At 36.7% G+C, this 18,824-nt stretch overlaps 1 protein-coding gene across 6 annotated transcripts in view; it reads left to right on the top strand.

Moving 5' to 3' along the window:
- The window catches only part of SH2D4B (SH2 domain containing 4B), a 110,773-nt gene extending 92,177 nt beyond the window's left edge, over window positions 1-18,596 (top strand). For all 6 annotated transcript variants that reach the window (XM_071811753.1, XM_071811755.1, XM_071811758.1 and 3 more), the window contains 2 exons: window positions 12,670-12,890; window positions 16,692-18,596. In XM_071811753.1, the coding sequence (XP_071667854.1) occupies window positions 12,670-12,890; window positions 16,692-16,784 (314 nt within the window). In that variant the 3' untranslated portion in view covers window positions 16,785-18,596. The remainder of the gene's footprint in view (window positions 1-12,669; window positions 12,891-16,691) is intronic.
- Window positions 18,597-18,824: the final 228 nt, after the last annotated feature.

Below are 18,824 nucleotides of genomic sequence, written 5' to 3' on the forward strand. Positions count from 1 at the left end.
CAGTAGTAATTGTGAAACTTTTTATTTTTATTATTTCTTTTTTACATAGAACTGCAAATTAATTGCCTTTTTGGAAAGTAATTTAAGTATTTATTCATATAAATATTCAATTCATCTGTAATTTATATTATTGGTTGCTTTATTGCACCCAAATAAAATATGTGAACCTTGTAATAAAGACAGTAAATTCAGTTTCTAAGTCTGAATTTGAAGTCTTATTTTTTTATCTTAATTCACCAAAACTGTGCAAAACTTCAGTATGTGTGGAAGATGTTCTTAAATGTACATTGGTTTTGTAATGAAGAAATTATACTGCTTTCATATGAGAAATATTGACGAGCTTTATGGCAATGGAAAGGAAAGAATGCCTGAGAATGACTTTTATTTTTTTACGTTTTTCCTAGGGATGAGCTTAAGAAAGAAGCACTGCTGTTTTTTCTCTGAGTTTTAACCATTAATAATGCAAGCTTTTTATAATTTAGCTCACGACTGAATGTGCCGCTTTTCCCTCCTGGTTTTTTTTTTTGTATGGTTCTTGGAGATCCTCTTGTAAAGGCAGGAGTACCCAGAAAATGTGGTGATATAGATAGGGCTGCATTGTTTGTCTTTTTGTAGTCAGACTCTGCATCATGCAGTCTCCAGTACAATTAACTCATGATTTAAGAATCTTCTTGTTTGTTTTGCTGCTTCTCACTTGGTTTGGTGAAATTTGCCAGTAGTTTCCTAGTATGTAGTAATTAGTTCCTTTTCATCATTTAGGAAACCTGATGGCTCTGTTTCATGGGTATTTACAGCTATGGCAATAGTGGCCTAGCAAAACTGCACTAGGACTTAGTGTTGGTGTCTTACTTATTCCTTTTGATAGGAAATCTTAGCATATTACAATCCCCTGTAATTTATTACTATTATTATTAAAAAGCTTTTGGCAGCTGGTTGACTCAGTCTAGTCTGAGTGGACAAGGGCCTGCTTTTAATTTCTTTGTATTTTCTGTACTCAAATACATGATGGACAAATGAGTATAATTTGGTCACAAAGCCACCCCAGAATAAATGACTATACAATGTACAAGGCAGAAGCAAATTTCTGTTCTACCAGAATATATGTTGATTTATTATATTATTTATTCAGTATGTTGTCACAGTCTCAGCCTAGATATCAGGAATTTCATGGGCACTGACTTAAATCCCGTTTTCCTCTAGAAGTGGTGTATTTGTGATGGAGCATGCAAATGGTGAGGTAACCACAGTTGGCTTTTTTAATGAATGTGCGTCATTGCTCTCTGTTCTCTGCATACTTAAGTGTGGCCAGATTTTCTAGAAGAGGGGCTGGTTATACAAAGGATACAGTCTGCATTTGCAAACATAAATGATTGCTGCCTAAGCATCACTGTGTTCACAATTCAGAACCTTCAAAAACAGTTTACACATCAATACTGTAAGACTGTAAGTGAAACTGTATGTAACTGATTTGAGCATAGTGTTTTTCTTACGTCAAAATTATTTGAGGACAGAAAGAAGCATCTTATTCCTGAAGAAACATCAGTATATTAAAATGCATTACACTGAAGCAGAACCTGGTGCTAAATTAAATATATTGTATATTTTTAACATGTATTTTTTTTAAATAGTGCTTATGGACTTAAGTTTTTGTACAGTATTCCACATTCCAATCAGTAATGCATATTTTGGAGTTAGTAAAGTATGTATGCAGTTTTAAAGAATTGCATAGTTTACCCTTCTAGTTAGTTTTGTGCTTGACTTGTCTTTCTTGTTGAGATTAAAAACCTGTTGATTTGCAAGTACAAGTATTTCTTCTGGCATTGAATTTCAAATAAATTCTTGGTGGTTGAATGTTGTACATATATATACTTGAGTGAAGGGAGAAGCGGCAAGCTGATAAAAATCTGATAAAACATGGTATTTTCATAAGTGTTCTCAGACTGACAGGAGTTTTAATGCGTGCCATTTTTCATACTCTTCTTCCACTTGCAGAAAGTGGTAAATGGTAACACAACATAACGGTAACATTTACACGTGCTAAGTGAGCAGGTGTGTAGAGCTTTGAGTCCTAAACGTGCCTCGCATGGCAAATCAGAGAACTTGATCTTATTTCTGATTCTAATACCTTCAGCGTTTAAAGAGTCCAGTGATACCTGATTTTGAATTGCAAATATTTTCTACTTTTACAAGAATATTTCTTTAAATTAGTTTTTAAAGGAACCTTTGGTTTAAGAAAGAATTCCTCCCAATACCACAAACTTTCCTGAGTTTCTGTGTGTTCAGAACTGTACCTCTCAGCTTTCCTTCAGCATCTACCCATCAGCCAGGAATGGGCTCTTTGTCTCTGCAGGAAGTCATCCCAGCCCATGCTGTTAGTAGCAACGCTTTTCCACGCACTATTCTATTATTTTCTTCATGTGTTCTCCCTGGGTGTCATCTGGCTGTGTTGCCTCAGAATGGGTTGTACAAAGCCAGGGAGGGGCCACAAGGAGACTACCTGTAACTAATTCTACTTCGCCTTTTTACAGAAATCTAAAGCAAACAGAAATCTCACTGTGGGCTTTATTTTGTTTTGTGCAATTGATTTGGTAAAAGCTCAGTCTTCCATTTTTTTATGTCCATGCTACCATCAGAAGTATTTAGGAGGAACAAGGACTTATGATGGCTGGAGTTATGAGAACATAAATAGATCCCAGGAGGGCTTTTTCTTTCTCATCCTCTCCCACATATCAACTTTCTCATATTTTTCCTTGCTTTAGATCTCATTTGCATACCAGAAGATTTTTCTCTCTCATTTTCAAATTCAGCAAAATTTGAGAATTTAAATGAGAAGTAACATGTGAGTAATGTAAACGAGTGAAGTGGTTAAAAAGTGCTTGCAAGTGATTCCCACAAGCTAGAATTTCCTTTATTTTTCCTCTATTGCTTACAGTTATTTTGTCTGCTTGGAGAAAGGATGGTGAATACTGGCCAGCAACCTTCTTAAAAATCTGCTACATTTTTCAATTTTCACACAAAACACAATATCAGCGACTATTGAACCAGAACAGATATGGTTTTTGTTGCCAGACAAGGATCAGAGCTTAAATCAGCTTCTTTGCTCTATAGTGTTTTTGTATTATACCACTGCATAATTTCTAGCCTTGTCAGGCTGCTCTAGTGAGGTATTTCTGTGTGCTTTACTGATTAAGTAAATTTTAATGTTTCAGAAGATACAATAAGGTCTTAATATCTACTTTGCATGTGTCACATCATACGCCTACCACAGAAGTTTATTGATAGTCTGTGTAGTTGGCTTTTTCACACATAATAGAAATAAAAATTCAGTCCTATCTGTATTGTAAAGAGATGAACACATCCTACAGGAATAATATTTGTAATGAAGTTGCCTATTTGGATTAGTGTACTGGTATTTTCTCAAAGCATGTTTGTTTCTTATTTGGAGTTTGCAGACATCCTCATGAATATGCTTGTTTTCCATGCTGTTTGCAGGAAATTTCAACTATCCATAACAGCATCTAGGATTTTTATATAGGCCCAGAAATATTTACTGATTGGGTTTTTTTTTTTTAAAAAAAAAACACTTTCGTATTTTACAGTCAGCCTATCCGAAAAGAAAAAAAAAAATCTTTATTGAGAATATTTGCACTGTTTATGTAAGGTGTCCTATTTACCTGCTTGGAACCTTCCTGTTGTTGATCTTCCATTGACTTTACTAGAACACAGAGGTTTCCAAATTTTGGTCATTGTAAATAACACAAAATTAAATGTTCTTGCTCCTAAATTTCTGTCAATTTACTGATCCTACATGACAAACTACACATAGAGAATATGGTTTTAGGAACCACTGAAAATAGAACGGTTAACTGTTCTATTTTTTAAGATGAGCTTCTTTTCTGAAGCTGTTCACATGGGAAGAGAAAACTCACAAAAATTAAAGGTAATAGCAGAGGTTTAATGAAGGGATTTCAGGTGACAACAACCTATCTCTAAAGAAAAAAATAAACACATATATGAGATAGAAGATTAAAGGTCTTTTGTGCTGAATTTTCTTCTCTAATATGTGACAATTAATAATGTACAAGGAGAAGAAGGGAGAGTTTGAAATCTTTATTTTCCTCCTGGCTAATGCACTCTATAGCCTGATTCAAAAGGAAAGAAAGAAAGAAACCAATATTAATGTTTTGAGGAGACACTAAAAAAAAATTATGGCTCTATTATGCCAGCGGTGTATTCAGACAACTAATGCAACCACCTATCTTTTATGTACTGCACTGCTTGTTAGTGAATATGGTGTAAATATTTTGACAGTCCATATAACATAAAGGGTTTTTACAGTATTTGATAGTTTGGATATTGAATGAACTTTAAAGGAGACAATTAAGGGGTATATTTTCTACAGAGTGCATTAAGAATTGACTGTGAACCACATGGCAACAATGGATGTAGCACATCTGATTTTCTGTAAACCTGAAGAAAAGTACCCATTATAACTGCATTACTCATTTAGACGGGGGTTTTCAAGGATTCCCAGGGGAGTAAGGCACCTGTTTCCTTCAGAATTTCAGTAGATTTTTGATTGCTTTAAGGAATCTTGGCCTTAGGGAATTAAGAAAGCTTCTGACATCTGAGTTTTTGTTATTCTAAGAACTACTTCATACTGACAGAACAGAGAGATGAATCCATATTATTTAAAAAGAAAACAAAAATTAAAAAGAAACCAAAACACACACACACAAACCTACAACAAAACAGACCTATATATTTTTACATGTGATACTTTTCCGTGGTGAATTTCTTCTGTGTATAGAGGCTCAAGTTTGTCCAATACACCACATATGTCTTCAAGAAGAGCTTGTTTAGGGCATGGTACATTATCAATATGCCTCATCCTTGCCTGAAGGGATCTCTTACCATCAGAGAAACCTTATTTCTCTGGCCCTTGGTTTTCTGTACAGGTCTGTATGTAGTCCAGAGCATACCTTCCATACTGAGCAAGGCCCACTGGAGAGGTAGTGAACACTCACTGGTGTGTTGTTTCCCAACACTTCATCTGTCTTAAAAGTACAGGCTGGTTACAAAGGAGAAGAGTGGGGAAGGATTGGACATAGACATCAGCTCTCCTTTCAACAACACATATTTATCTCTGTCTAAAGCATGTTACTGCATGTATTGCCCCTGAGCTTACACAGAAGAGAAGGCGGTAAATGTGGAACACCACAAGATTTCTGCAGAGGCTCCCTAACCAGCGTCATTTCACTTTGCCTGTGTGGCTCAGAGAGGCTCAGAGTGGCCCTGTACTGCCCACTGAGTGCTTTGATAGCCTATCTGTGATATGGCCAGTGTATTTCAAATGTGTATTTTACCTGATGATTTCTAAATACATCCCAGCTTTGCTTCCCATTGCAGTTCCATGTAGACAGGAAGGTTTTAGTTCATTTACTCCTATTTTAGGAGTATTTAGTTGCTCATCTTTTCTCTATTATCAGCACAGAAGCCTGCAGCCCCTTACTTGTAACATTTATGGATACTACGCTGTTTACTGGGACTTAAATTACCAATATGCAGCACAGCGTGAAATATCTCTGCTCTCACCACCTCTAAGTAGGAAAAGCATTTCATAGGAACTCAGCACCCCTTGGCTCTTTGGCTTTTGCCATGACACTTGTGACCAAGTCTTGAAAAAAACAAAACCAATCCGAAACAGTCATTGAGCTGATTTTGGTGGTGTGAGTTTTTTGTTTGTGGTGGTGTTTTTGTGTTTGTTTGGTTTTGTTTTGTTTGAAATTTATTTTTATATATTTTCAATGCCATTTATTTTTATGCTTAAATGAGAACAGAACTCCTTTGAATATCTAGTCCCGTGTGAGTTTATTCTGCTTTAACAGCAGATGGTGAATAGCTTCAACGGCTTTGCTTCTATTACCAGCTGTCTTTGATTTACTCCCTTGCTTTCCTTTTCAGTCTTTATTTCTTCTATTCTGAAATAGAAAAGGAAAAGCTATTGTTATCTCTCAGCTATAGCATTTCTCACACAGTACTATTGATCTCTTCTTTCACTATTTGTTTTGTTGCACTGTCCAAAAAGGTATTGTGAGTAAAAGGAAAGAGAACGAGAGGACGAAACCTTTTTAATGGAGTGGCACACTGTAAGATCCTATTGCTGCAAATACTTATGCATGTGATTGTGCATGCTACTCCTGCTGTAAATGCTGGAGAAATGACAAGATATGACCTGGATATGTACATTATTCTTTGGCTGTTTCAGTTGCAGATCAGTCCATAAACCACCACAACTGATAACAGTGATACTCTTAGTCTCAAGGGTACCATAAAGTATTCATTCTAGACATCATAGTTTTGTAGATTAGTAATGTCCTTCCCAATGAACAGACACCAGTTTGTTAAGTCATCTGAAGAGTCCACATATAGACTTGCACCTGTGGGAAAGAATTGAAAAAGTCAAACTGAGGAAACTATTGCTTTGAGTGATGTAGAGACTGCTTTCCCTTGAGAGCATAAGCTATAGCTGCTCTAGTTCTAGCACTGCAGGGAAGTGATAATTTCATCTTCCCTGCTTTTATGCTTTTGATCTTTCTGAGTAGTTGAAGGAGCTGCATTTTTCACCCTTTCCTAGACCAGAACTGGTTCTTAGTGTCATGCATTTGAACATTTGTTTCAAGCCTTTGCTGTCCCACATTGTTATGTGATCTAAAATATGGTCAGATTTATTCTAAACCTTAGTTCCTCAGCTTCGGTTTTCATCTTAACTTGTGTTTGTTCCTCGGGTATATCTTCCTTTGCAGTGTGCTCTGAAATCCATGACTCCCTCTGCGAGGTTCCTAGGCTGGTGTTCTTACACGGTGTTCTGACAGTGGTCTGTATTGATGCTGGATAACACAGGCTGTAGGCTCTTCCTAAACCATGCTAGCTGCAGTTGGATTAATCCCTTCTGAATTCATTTACTTTTCTGATTATTTCTTTTCTAAACTGATTAATCATATATTGGTTCCAAGTAGGCTGGGTCTTTACTTCCAGCTGCATGATTTTTATTATTATAAAGATGTAGGTAGAAAAACCTATGACATATTTTCCTCTCCTCAAACTGGAACTTTTCTGTTTTGATTAAAAATACCTAAGACCCTAAAATTTGTTCTATACAAATTTATTTTCAGGCTTTTATAGTGGTTTGTTCTGAAATTTGTTTCAGCTTTTTCGCAAGGTGTGGCATAATCCAACTTTTGATTCTCAGATCAAGTCTGAGAGAGGGAAAATATCTTTGGAAGTTTTTAGAAAATTTGCTTGTTCATTTCCCTTTGGGAAACATTTTATTTCAAATGGTATAATTATAGTAGTATGGAAGGGACTGACTGGTGCTTATCAAACTGATCCTTCTAAACCTTGTGCCATTTTATTACTGTCTTTCAAATTACTCTTTAGATCTGCCTCTATAATTAGACAAATATAGTTCTTTACAGTATTTGGAAGTTATCTGCTAACTCTTCATAATTCCTTATCTTTACTCATTTATTCATTGTTTACATTTGCTCTAGGTGTAATGTGTCTGTATGGCCTTTAACATGTGAATTATTCATGTAATGATTGCCAGGAATATTTGTACTCACATGGGCTTTGATCTAATGCCATTGAAAATGAAGGAGACACTGGTATTGGCTTCTCTGTGTTTTGCATCCTGCTCCTGATTTTGACTGATGACCTAAATCACATGCTTTCCTGGTTAAATGTCTTAAGTTGTATAAGCAGGATGAGTCTCTTCTCTCTTCATTGATTACCTGTGAATATTCATAATTGTTCAACAAATCAATTTTGCATGAAATAGAAGGCTTTTCATAAGCATCATGAAAGTGCTTTTGGCATCAGTGCTCTCATTAATATTTATTCATGGCAGTATTTGTGATGCATTTGCTCTGTGAGTAAAACCTCATGCACTGGAGTGTTTGAGATCAAACTAATGAAAAAATATGAAAAGAGAAAACATCAGCTAAGCAAACAGCTTCTGTTGCAGAAGGGTAAATGAATGCTTCTGGGCTGTGTTTGTACCTGCTGTCCCTCTAATCTTAGTCGACCCCTTCGTGCATATAAATGCACGTATGCATATTAAAATATACACTGGTCATTAAAGACCAAATTATCTGTATATACTGACATTGTTATTACATGTGGTACATTAGACCACTGGTAGTTTACAGCAATGGACTTGGTATAACTTTTTCAGTGTAATCAGAGAAATAATTTCAGACTTCTAGTATATAGTCTTGCCTTATTGGCAAAATTTATCAGCTTTTCTAGTTTGGATTCATACTTGTTATGGCATTCTCTTAGCAAATATTTATGTATTTCATGTCCTGAGTTTCACTCAAGCATGTCTGTAGGATAATGTTGAGAGAAGAGTGGGAAGCTGAAGTGTCATTGCATAATATTTCAGAATAGCATTTTCTGCTATTGAGACTGCTGTAAACTTGGAAGGCAGCATCAGAATTTCTCAGATGTGCCCACTAAATTAATAACGGACTCTTCAGTTCCCACATGAACTTAATATACTCTAAATGTTAGGATGTTATTTTTCCTTTTTGGAAGATTGGTGGCAGTAAAAAGAACATAATTACAACAAAAATGCTAAGACTTGCCTGTCATTTACAAGTTGTCATTACAGGCACAATATTTAAAAATGAAGCTGTTAATCAGGAACATGTCAATTGATGATTAATGAATGTCCTATGATTTGAAATAAGCGTCTTCTAAAATGTTATTCTCTTGCTAAGAATCCAAAATAGTAATATGTATAAGCATTGCAAAACTAGAATGTTTAAAGTGGACAGGTAGATGCATATAACGTGATAGATGCATGCAGTGAATTTGGGGGGCAGGGGGCTGACACTCAAGCCAGTGGATGAGGTTACCATGCTTTCGAGAGGAGTTAGCTGCACCGTTGGTCCTCTCCCAGCCAGAGGCCTACTGCTCTTTTACAGTTTGTTATAGACAACAGCAGTTTGCAGACTCTGACAGAAACTGGGCATGACAGCTAGAAGCTGTGAGTTTCAGTGGGATAGCTAACTGTTGTCCAAATACGCTATTGTATATTTGGCCACATGATGAGTTAAAATGATGATACTCATGGTAGATCGATTAGTTGTGAGGTATTTATTTAAATGACTGATCTGCAAAGTTGTACGTAAGTTAAAGGCTTGCTGCTTTTCTGCTTTCTACACAGTGTTGCTTTACACCAAGTGAAGATACTCCTTTTTTTTTTTTTCTTTTTAAGAGATCAGCAAGAATTAGAAGGAAAAATTAGCTTTCAAAGCATCAGTGGTTTCATTTCCAGACAATATTTCCAATTAATATCCTAACTAGCACAAATGAGAGAATCGGTGATTCTAAACCTCTTATCAAGGCCTTGGGAAACCAAAGTTTCTTGACTTCAGTTCAAATGATTCTAAATGTTCATATGGGGTTTTCACAGATGTTATTTCTTTACAACCGTCTCACGAGTGAGCAGCACCACTCTTTTTATAGTTGTCTTGACAACAGTATAATGTTTTTTAAAGGATGGAGGGAGACTTTCATTGTTGGAATCACCACCCTCTAAAGAATTGAACCAGAGAAAAATAAAATAACTGGGAGGCAGAGAGAGGGATGAAGTGGTGGGGAGAGATGGTTTCTCATGAGCTGTTAACAGAACCAGGAGAGGAAAAGGGAGGAAAGCAGCTGGCTGATAACTTATGACACCATCTTTAGCAGAAAAGAGAATTAAAAAAAAAAGAACTTGACTGTGAGCAATGTAGCATTTATCACCTACTCAATGATATAAAGTAACCAGAACAAAAATAAGGTCTGGCAAAGAAGATAACATCATCTGGAAGCCTGCAGTGTTTTAGGTCTACCGGTGGGAGCTGAGAGCAGGTGAATAGATTGTTTAGCATTAAACTAATCAGTGCTAAATGTATTTCAACATTATATACCTGATAGCAATGGTCATTCAAACTCTAGAAATATTCTAGGAATAATGTTCACCATATAATACAAACCTTCTTTTTTTACAACTGTTTTCTTACAAACACTCTGTACAGGTGCTAAATTGTCTTGTCCATGTCATGCCCTATCAGGGCTACACAACAGTTCGGACGCTGCTTAGGGAAGGGGTAGTTGTAACAGTACTCAGTTCCTATCCAAAAAGTTACCAGCATGGTTTTAATTTAGAATTATAGTATAAATATTGATTATTGTAATTATTGTAGTATTTGCTGGCGATAGAACTGTTTATACTTTCTTGTATCATTGAATGACCTTGCTAGTGTGGCTCATCCGTATATATTTCAAGTAGAGATTTGTCAAGGAAGTACGCATCATAATCACTAATAAAGCTTTTCATTGTATATTTAAAACAGGGAAATTTGAGAGAAGACTGGTTATTTGCCTTAAAAATAGTGTGATTTCAGAATCAATTTTTGCATAATTCTTGACATGTGACACCTGATATTGGGATCTAATGATACAGCTTCACATAACATGCTGTGTCATATGGATTCATATTAGTACTATCTTTTCATTTGAACAGACTTCAAGAATTTTTAACAATTCATCTTGGAGTTCTTTCAATAAAACTGTTTTTAGTTGTGCAAAGTGCAATAATTGATACTTTTGGCTGAACAGTTGTAATGCTGTTTCTAAACAAATGCATATGTTTGCATGTTTACTGCCTGTTTTGGATGTTTTGCTGTGATATCCCCCAGAAAAGAGAACCGTACTTCATTCAGCAGAGTATATATCTGTATGTTTCTTCTTAGTACTGAGGAGAGGGACCTCTGAGCCCCACTGAGATTGAGCCCTTATCATGTTCATCGTTGCACCGAGTAAAACTAAAAGAAATTAATTGCCTCAAAGTAGACAAAAACTGAAACGAGCAGATGCTTTTCTATCTTTCCTAACATCACACAGTGCTTGCTTTTTAGGACCTAGATCTTCTCAGTCCCTTCCTATGTCTTCCAGAGGCATAATTTGCCCTGTGGGCTTAATTAAAGCATTCCAAAATTTAGTCATTCAGGTAAGCCCTTTGTATGAATTGGTAATCCCTGAACTATGTTTATTATTGGACTAAAACAGTGTGGCTTTTCATTACTTGGACTCTATGGAACACTCACTAGGATGTGTAGGATTCTATGATGACAAGTAGTTCCATTAAATACTACATGTACTGTTTTGAGAAAGTTTAGCTTCATAGAGAGTAGCTTTGGAACATGTACATGTATTATTTATTGACATTTGTGCCATATTCGCATTCAGGATGGCCTAATTCAGCATCTGTTCCTCATTAAAGTGAGCATCTGGTATTTCTCAGATAATTATGAGGTATGAGCTTACTGTCCTCTAGGCCTACCAGACAAATTTGAACCAGGCTTTATAGGTGGACAGTAAGACCTGGTTCAGTGCTGGGTGCAATTCTGATCACACCTTTTATGTGGGGTGTGGCCAGAATAGGGTGTATCTGTTATACCCTGTTTGTAAGCAGAAGTACCATCACCTTCAATGTTATGTCCTAGGATCTGAAAGAAAAGAGATGAAGACTTTTCCAACACAGAAGAATAAAATTGGAAAACTCTTGAAAGTTCTATTCCTATTGAACTTTGTCCCTTTCTTACTCTGAAAATCTGAATTTGTGATCCTTCTTTTGCCCTGACAAATAAATTTGTCATACAGCAAAGGAATTAATTCACCTATAAAACAACTGCTTGGTGACCAGGATATGGGGAGGGAGTTTGTTCCCTGATTGAGTTTGTCCAGAGACGTAAGCTGGCTCATAGAGAAAATGACCACAAGATGACAATTATGTACTGCAAGAAGCCCGAACTAATTTTGTTGTGTCCTGGAACAATGTGCATTACTCATTATTGTTCATTAGGAATTGTAAATACTATCTCATGTCTGCTCAACAAATACAATAATCAAGCTTTTCTTTGTGTTAAGACTCTGTTTAGTTCATGGCTACAATTTTTAACTAGAGGGGACTGTTACTCTGGTATTAAGCCTGAAAGGTCCCAGAAGGAAAGGACTGTGATCTTTGTTGTTTTCCTGTATTGACAATAGAAATACAAGCCTGCAAATAAGTAATCTAACATACCCAGCTCTGTTAGCAGCTCAAATTTGTCTGTATGCATCTATGGATGTACAAAAGCAGACAAATGCTTTTCCTCCTGGCACTTCCTTTATGTTCCTTCTTTAGGACCTATAAAACAGTTGTAAGGCAACACAGCCAGAAGTACTGCGATACAATTGCAAATATCAGTGATGTATTGCAAATTCAAATTACAATGCCCAAACCATGCCTACCTGCTACATGATCACTTCCACAGGATTCACTGGTCTGATAGGCCAGTTGCATTTAAGGACTTCCTTTGAAAAAGCAGTAAGGATGGGAATAAAGCAATTCTTATTCAGTTAATTAAAAGCATATCCTGCCAGGGTCTGTCAAAACTCTTATAGCTATCCTTCAGAAGGAGAGCATAAGTGTTGTTTCCATAGCTCTAATTCCTCCTATAAACATTTAAATCTTGAAGTTATACTATTTTAATTTCATTTCTACTCTGTATTTGTTGCATTTGATTTACTTTGACAGACCTGTTATCTGCATAACCATATCTGTTTTCTTGCCAGGTATTATTAGCCGCCAAGAGGCAGAAGAGTTGTTGATGAATAAATCTGAAGGAACATTCCTGGTGCGAGTCAGTGAGAAAATCTGGGGCTATGCGTTGTCTTATCGTCAGCAAAGTGGCTTCAAACACTTCCTGGTTGATGCTTCAGGGGATTTCTACAGCTTCTTGGGGGTAGATCCAAACCGACATGCAACACTGACAGATCTTATTGATTTTCACAAGGTAACACTTGCTAGGTTGAGCTCAATAGCTGAGTGGAATGGATTAATAATTTAAAGAAGAGCCATGTAATTTGAAACCACACTGGAAAGTAGAAGTAACTATAGTGAGGAAAAGAATATACGTATGTATTCTAAGCAAGCCTAGCTGTAACATTTACAGTTTGTGTCTTTTGTTCCAATGAAGCAGAAGGCTTTTCCCCTACTTTCAATGCTTCAGCAGGTAGTTGTGTCACCTTCTAAGCAGATTCTTACATAACGCATGCTCTCCTGGGCTAAAAATGGACTAATAAGGGCTGACAGAGCTAATACTTCTTGAGCTTCTTTGCTCTGCAGAATTGAATTGGAAATAACATAGAAAGGTCTAGCAGTGAAATTTCAGCATTTTTCAATCTTTAATGTGAGGATTGTAACACGTGAAAGCAAAGGAGTGGGGGCCACCAGTAAGGAAAGGAACATAGAGGGATTTTCTTTCAGGGATCTGCTAAGGATTGTTCCATATTATTCAAAACAGGAGCAATTTACTACTCATCTTTGATTTTAGATGGTTTTTAATTGAATCGCTTTGCCTCTAAGTTGTGTTTCTTGTTGCCAGGCTGTGACTAAATAGTAGCACTGTTCCTAATAGTGTAGTTTGTTTTAATCACCTTGCATTTCTCCGTATCTTCATCAGTTTTAATTGTGCTTTTTTCTTAGCCACCCTTACAGTTTCTCTTCATCCTCTCTTTTCTAGTTCCCTTTCCTTTTTTACCTTTTTCTCACTTTTGTTTCAAATGAATTCTATTAATTTTTTGCTCCTCCTTTCCTTCACAGCTTTTAATTGTTTCAGTATTCAGTCTCACAGACACTAAGCAGAGATTTTTCTTCTAATCTCCCTTCTTTTAAAATCTTTCTTTTATTTCAGCTAGTTTGCAACATCTTTTCAGTCAAACCCACACGCTATTTCTTCCATCAGTAATCCTTACATTTCTATTGTTATTAGCAGTACAGAAGAAGTAAATTATTTTGGATTTTATTGGCTTAACAAAAAGATGTTGAGTTTCTCAGATTATAATGTGATATCCTTCATAAAAACATAGATGTTCACTTCCTAAATAGGATTTTTAAGTCCCCAAGGAAGCAACAACAACAACATCAAGGGCAGAAACTCCTAAACTTATTTGGGTTCATTGGAAAGGATTAACTTGTTCTGATAGATTTTGGTTGTCCTCCTTTCCCTTACCTTCTTTTTCCCATCTTAGTTACTGGCATCTGTGCACACAGAGGTGGCTTTAAGACAAAATAAAAAGTTAAGACAGATGAGGTTTGCCTTAGAGTCCCTTCACAGGTCACTGAGACATTGTATTTCCATGTGGGAGGATAGCAGGTGTCACATTTGACCGAAAAATACCTCCTCCCCTAATTTTATGAAATTCTTGCTCAATGGCCACCTTGGAAGCCAAACCCCACATCCCCTTCTTCCTCTATGCCAGCTTTTAATACTGAGCATGACATTATATGGTACAGAATATCCTTCTGGCCAGTTTGGATCAACCAGCTGAGCTGTGTCACCTCCCAGCTTCTCACTTATCCCAGCATACTCACTGCCAGCAGGGGCTGAGTGGGGAAAAAGAGAAAGCCTTGATGCTGTGCAAGCACTGATCAGCAATAGCCAAAACAGCAGTGTGTTATCAACATTGTTTTAGCCACAGATTGAAAACACACCACCATACAGACTGCTGTGAAGAAAGTTAACTCCATCCCAGCCAGACCCAGTACAACTGGAAAGAGTCTAACCAAGGCCTTGTCAGGGAAAGAAAACACCTCAAATGTTGACTATCAGGCATGGCACCTCTGGCTAAAGTAGTATCTCCTGAGGTCCTGAAGAGGGGTGATGGTGACAACCAATTCCAAGCATCTCTGCTCCAGCTGTGTTCCTATATTTTCATCACAGCTCATCCTAGGCAATCACTGTACTAAAACCAGATCTGTTTACAGACAGCAGTAGGACACTTGTCAGAAGCAGAATGGCTTTTAGCTCCTGACATTTAAAAAGAATAAAAGTTTTCTTAGGTGTCCCCTGATAATAGTTAATAGCTCCCCTTGTAGTAAGCCTATCAGAGAAACTGGTTCACCTTGAATGTCACCACACAATTATCTTTCAACTGTCTAGCTGAATAGCTATATTAAAACTGGTCTTTGCCAATCACTTCAGGAGGCATCTTATCCTGTCTCTCACATGATTTCCTTTGAAGCTTTTCTGCCTGCCCTTTCTGGTGAAGTGCATTGTCAAGTGTCCTGAAGCCTTCTGGTAACCAGCTATGCAACCTTCATGTAAATGGTTGCACTGCAGGTACACTTTCTCTTGTGGCTGTTGATGTATTGTTTGGAGAAGTTGCTTCTTTCTCAGGACTATTTTTGGCAAGAGTATACTTTCCCACCCCCAAAGTTGTGTGGACTACTCTTTGAGGGTCCTTTTGACTTCAATCAAAATGAGCAGGGCTGCCTATACTTGTTAATCTAAACCTGCTTTATTTTGGTTTATAAAATTTAAGAAGTGGTCACTCGAGCAACTCAGCTGACAGATACAATGGGGTGGTAACCATTAGCTGGAAGAGCAAACTTCTTACAGAAGAGGGTGCGAGTGTGCATTTCCGCATTACTATTTGCATTTAAATACTGTGTGGAAAGCAGCAATAACACATCCAAGATAATTGCTGAATCTTTGTATTCACTACCTCGTAACTTCTCAAAAGCATTTAATTTGAGTAGTAACTTTCTGAACTTAGTCTGTTGTAGTGACTGGGGAGGAACCACAACTGGGAATCTGCGTGTGTTCTGAGGAAATCAGGCACAAAATTTCCATTGATTTTTTCAATAGTCACTAGAGAAGTTTTGAAAATGTTGGGCCCATATATAGATCCATAACTTGGATCTAAACTTTCAGATGAGGGATTGCTATTTCAGTCAATCTGATTCTGGATTCTGTCTCATTTTGGTGCATCTATAAATCTTAAACTTCTACAAAAATAAAAACAAACTGTCATTACTCTAGGAATAAATGCAAAGACCAAGTTCTCTACTTTTCCAGTAAGTTGGGTGTGTTTTTTTTTTTGTTTGTTTGTTTGTTTTTTTTTTTTGTGTGTGTTTTTGTTTGTTTTTTGTTTTGTGGGGTTTTTTTGTTTGTTTGGGTTTTTTTTTTTTTTTTTTTTTTTGTATTAATCTTGGTAATCAGTTACTGAAAGGACAAACTTGGCATGTGGGTATTTAATTAATGAGAATAGCTGCTATTTGTAAAGACTGTCTTTACCCTAGCAAGGTTAATGTCTTTCACCTCTCTGTAGTTAGTCAGGAAGCTGTTACTATTGTATGTGAGCACTCAACATTGAACTCAGTCTGCCTGGGGAAGTGTCTGTCATCCCAATGACTACGGAAGCAGCATTAGCAGGACTGGCATATATCTATTAAATTAACCCTTGAGAACATCCTTTATAGGCATCTGTAGCTGTTTTTCTTAAGTAGCGTAGAAACTTGCAGGTTGTACAAATCAGAGCCTTTTTTGTACAGCAACTGTTTGATGTCATTATTTGATACTAGCACAAGTTATAATACTAATGGCATAAATATGAGATAAACAACATGAAGAAAATGAATAGTTGATAGGATCCCTTTGCTGCTCTGTACTTATTTTATCAAGCTTTTATTCATAATTAGTTACCAGTTACAGTGGAGCAGTGTTCTTTATTGCTATGAGTTGCTTTTCTTAGAAGACAGCGAAAGCCTTAGACATCTGCGAATGATGTTTGAATTGGTTTTATCTTTCTAGGAAGAAATCATCACATCCTCAGGTGGAGAGCTACTACTGGATCCATGTGGACAGCAGAAGAATCCACCAGACTACAGCCCTTTATTTGAATAACTGATCCAGGACTAACAGGGATGTATTCTGGATAGCTGTAGTAATAGATCCCTACAAAAATAAACACTGAAAAGTAGTTAACAAACTTCCAAAGCCACTGGTCTTGTGGCCAAAAAGTATCCTCATTAGAAGGCCCAAAATATTTCTGTTTTGCATGTGAGTTATCATTATTCATATTGCTAATATTTTTAAGGTGAGAAATTACTGGCAAATTACAATTTAGGACTATTCCCAGAAATTCCTCAAGGGATTGTGGCCAGTTGTGCTGAACACTAAGTTCCTATCTTAATTTTCTTAATGTCTGAGATTGAAAATGCAAAATGCAGTGAGAAGTATGGGTGAACACTACTCATAGAGTATTTTGTCAAGTACCAATATAGATGAACAGATTATTTTTTCCAAAGCAAGGTTTGTGGGTTTCTGTTGACAATCTTATTACTCAGTGATGCACACTCGGTAGAAGTGAAGCAGTCTTAACATGTCCTTTTGCAGTTGCTTAAATGGTTAAGTGTAGCTGAAAACTTGCCATTGTGCTTATGAATTCAGGCCTACAAAATTCCCCACAGCAGAGACAGAATTAGGTCGTTCATATTTTAGTTAAAATTTCACGCAGTCCAACAGCCTTGGAAATAATTTTATTCTTGTACAGAAAGTGGTCAATTTATTCTAAACTAGTTATTGTAATGAAAGCAGTTTGATTTGCAGCAACAACTCCTCCTCTCACTGGCATTGTCTTGTTTTCTGCTTCCTGATGTGCAAGATACATGCTGGAGATTCCTAGCTTTGCTTTGCTATAGAACCAGATATTTTCTTTAGCTGAACTCTGAGTGAAGGTGGGGGTGGTATATTTATCCATAGAAAAGGTATAATTAATTACATTATCATCATGCTATTCTGTATTTTAAAAAAAAGATGCACAGAATATTTTCTTGATCCATTTGTTACACATACTAAACCCCATGAAAATAGACTGATAGCCTAGATCTATGGAGCAGTCGCTTAGCGTTCGTATGATTAAAAAAAAATCTTGTCACAGTAGTTAATTTGGCTTCTTGAAATCTGTGTCTTAGCAGTTGTTGCACTCTGGGCTGTCACACGGTACAGATGTAGTCCTGCATTGTTTTACTGGTAAACTGGACACTACTGAGGCACCCATCTCAGAAAATGGAGTAGTGGAGTTGCAGAACTGTCACTATTACCTTCCTGTGCTACTTACTCTATTCCCATGAATGGCTGGACAGAAACTGCTGGGTATAGAAGTTTCTTTTCAGCTCCAAACATTTTGCAGGTCAATATTTCAAGTAAGAGTTGTGACAGTTTTGTATGCAGCTGATTTGTTTCAAGAGTGAAGTGTGACATGAGGGAAGTAGTTGTATACCTATTGGTTAGTCTGATAGTCATGCCTTACTAGGCAGTTTCTCAGTACTTTTTTCATGTGTGATGTGTATTTTGAGATGTAACGTGGACCAACCTGCATGTGTTACTGTAACCCCCATGGTTAATTTTTTCCTGGGAATCTCTGAACACACGGAAAAGGCACACTGACTGTATTTTTATATGCTACTGCTTTGGGCAGTCTCTGATTTCCTATGTGGTTCTCTTCCAAATCCCAGTGTAGACTTCCATCCCAAACCTCATGGAAATCCATCCTTCCTCAAATAGTCATTTATCTTGACTCTCTCTTACCTTCTATACTTTGTCTGACCTTGAAGGTAAGCTCCTCTAGGAAAAGAAACTTGTCTTGACCAAGTTTATAAAGCACATTGTACATTTTAAATGCTACAATAATAATAAATACCTGTGGTAATTGTAGTAGTATTTTTTTCTGAATTAATTCTACAGTTAGTACCTATTAAATTCCAGATTTTTGCACACAAACTTTATTGTTGTTCAGGAAAATTTTATTTTATTAACATTACATTTTGTGTGGTTTAACTCATCAATGTTTGTGACCCATGAAAATTCTAATGAACTTTCCACAGATATTTAGCTGGACAGTTTTTGTATGAATCACTTGGGACACTGGCTCAGGAGGTTTTA

This window comes from Patagioenas fasciata, chromosome 8 (assembly GCF_037038585.1).
Source record: "Patagioenas fasciata isolate bPatFas1 chromosome 8, bPatFas1.hap1, whole genome shotgun sequence".
Lineage (NCBI taxonomy): Eukaryota > Metazoa > Chordata > Aves > Columbiformes > Columbidae > Patagioenas > Patagioenas fasciata.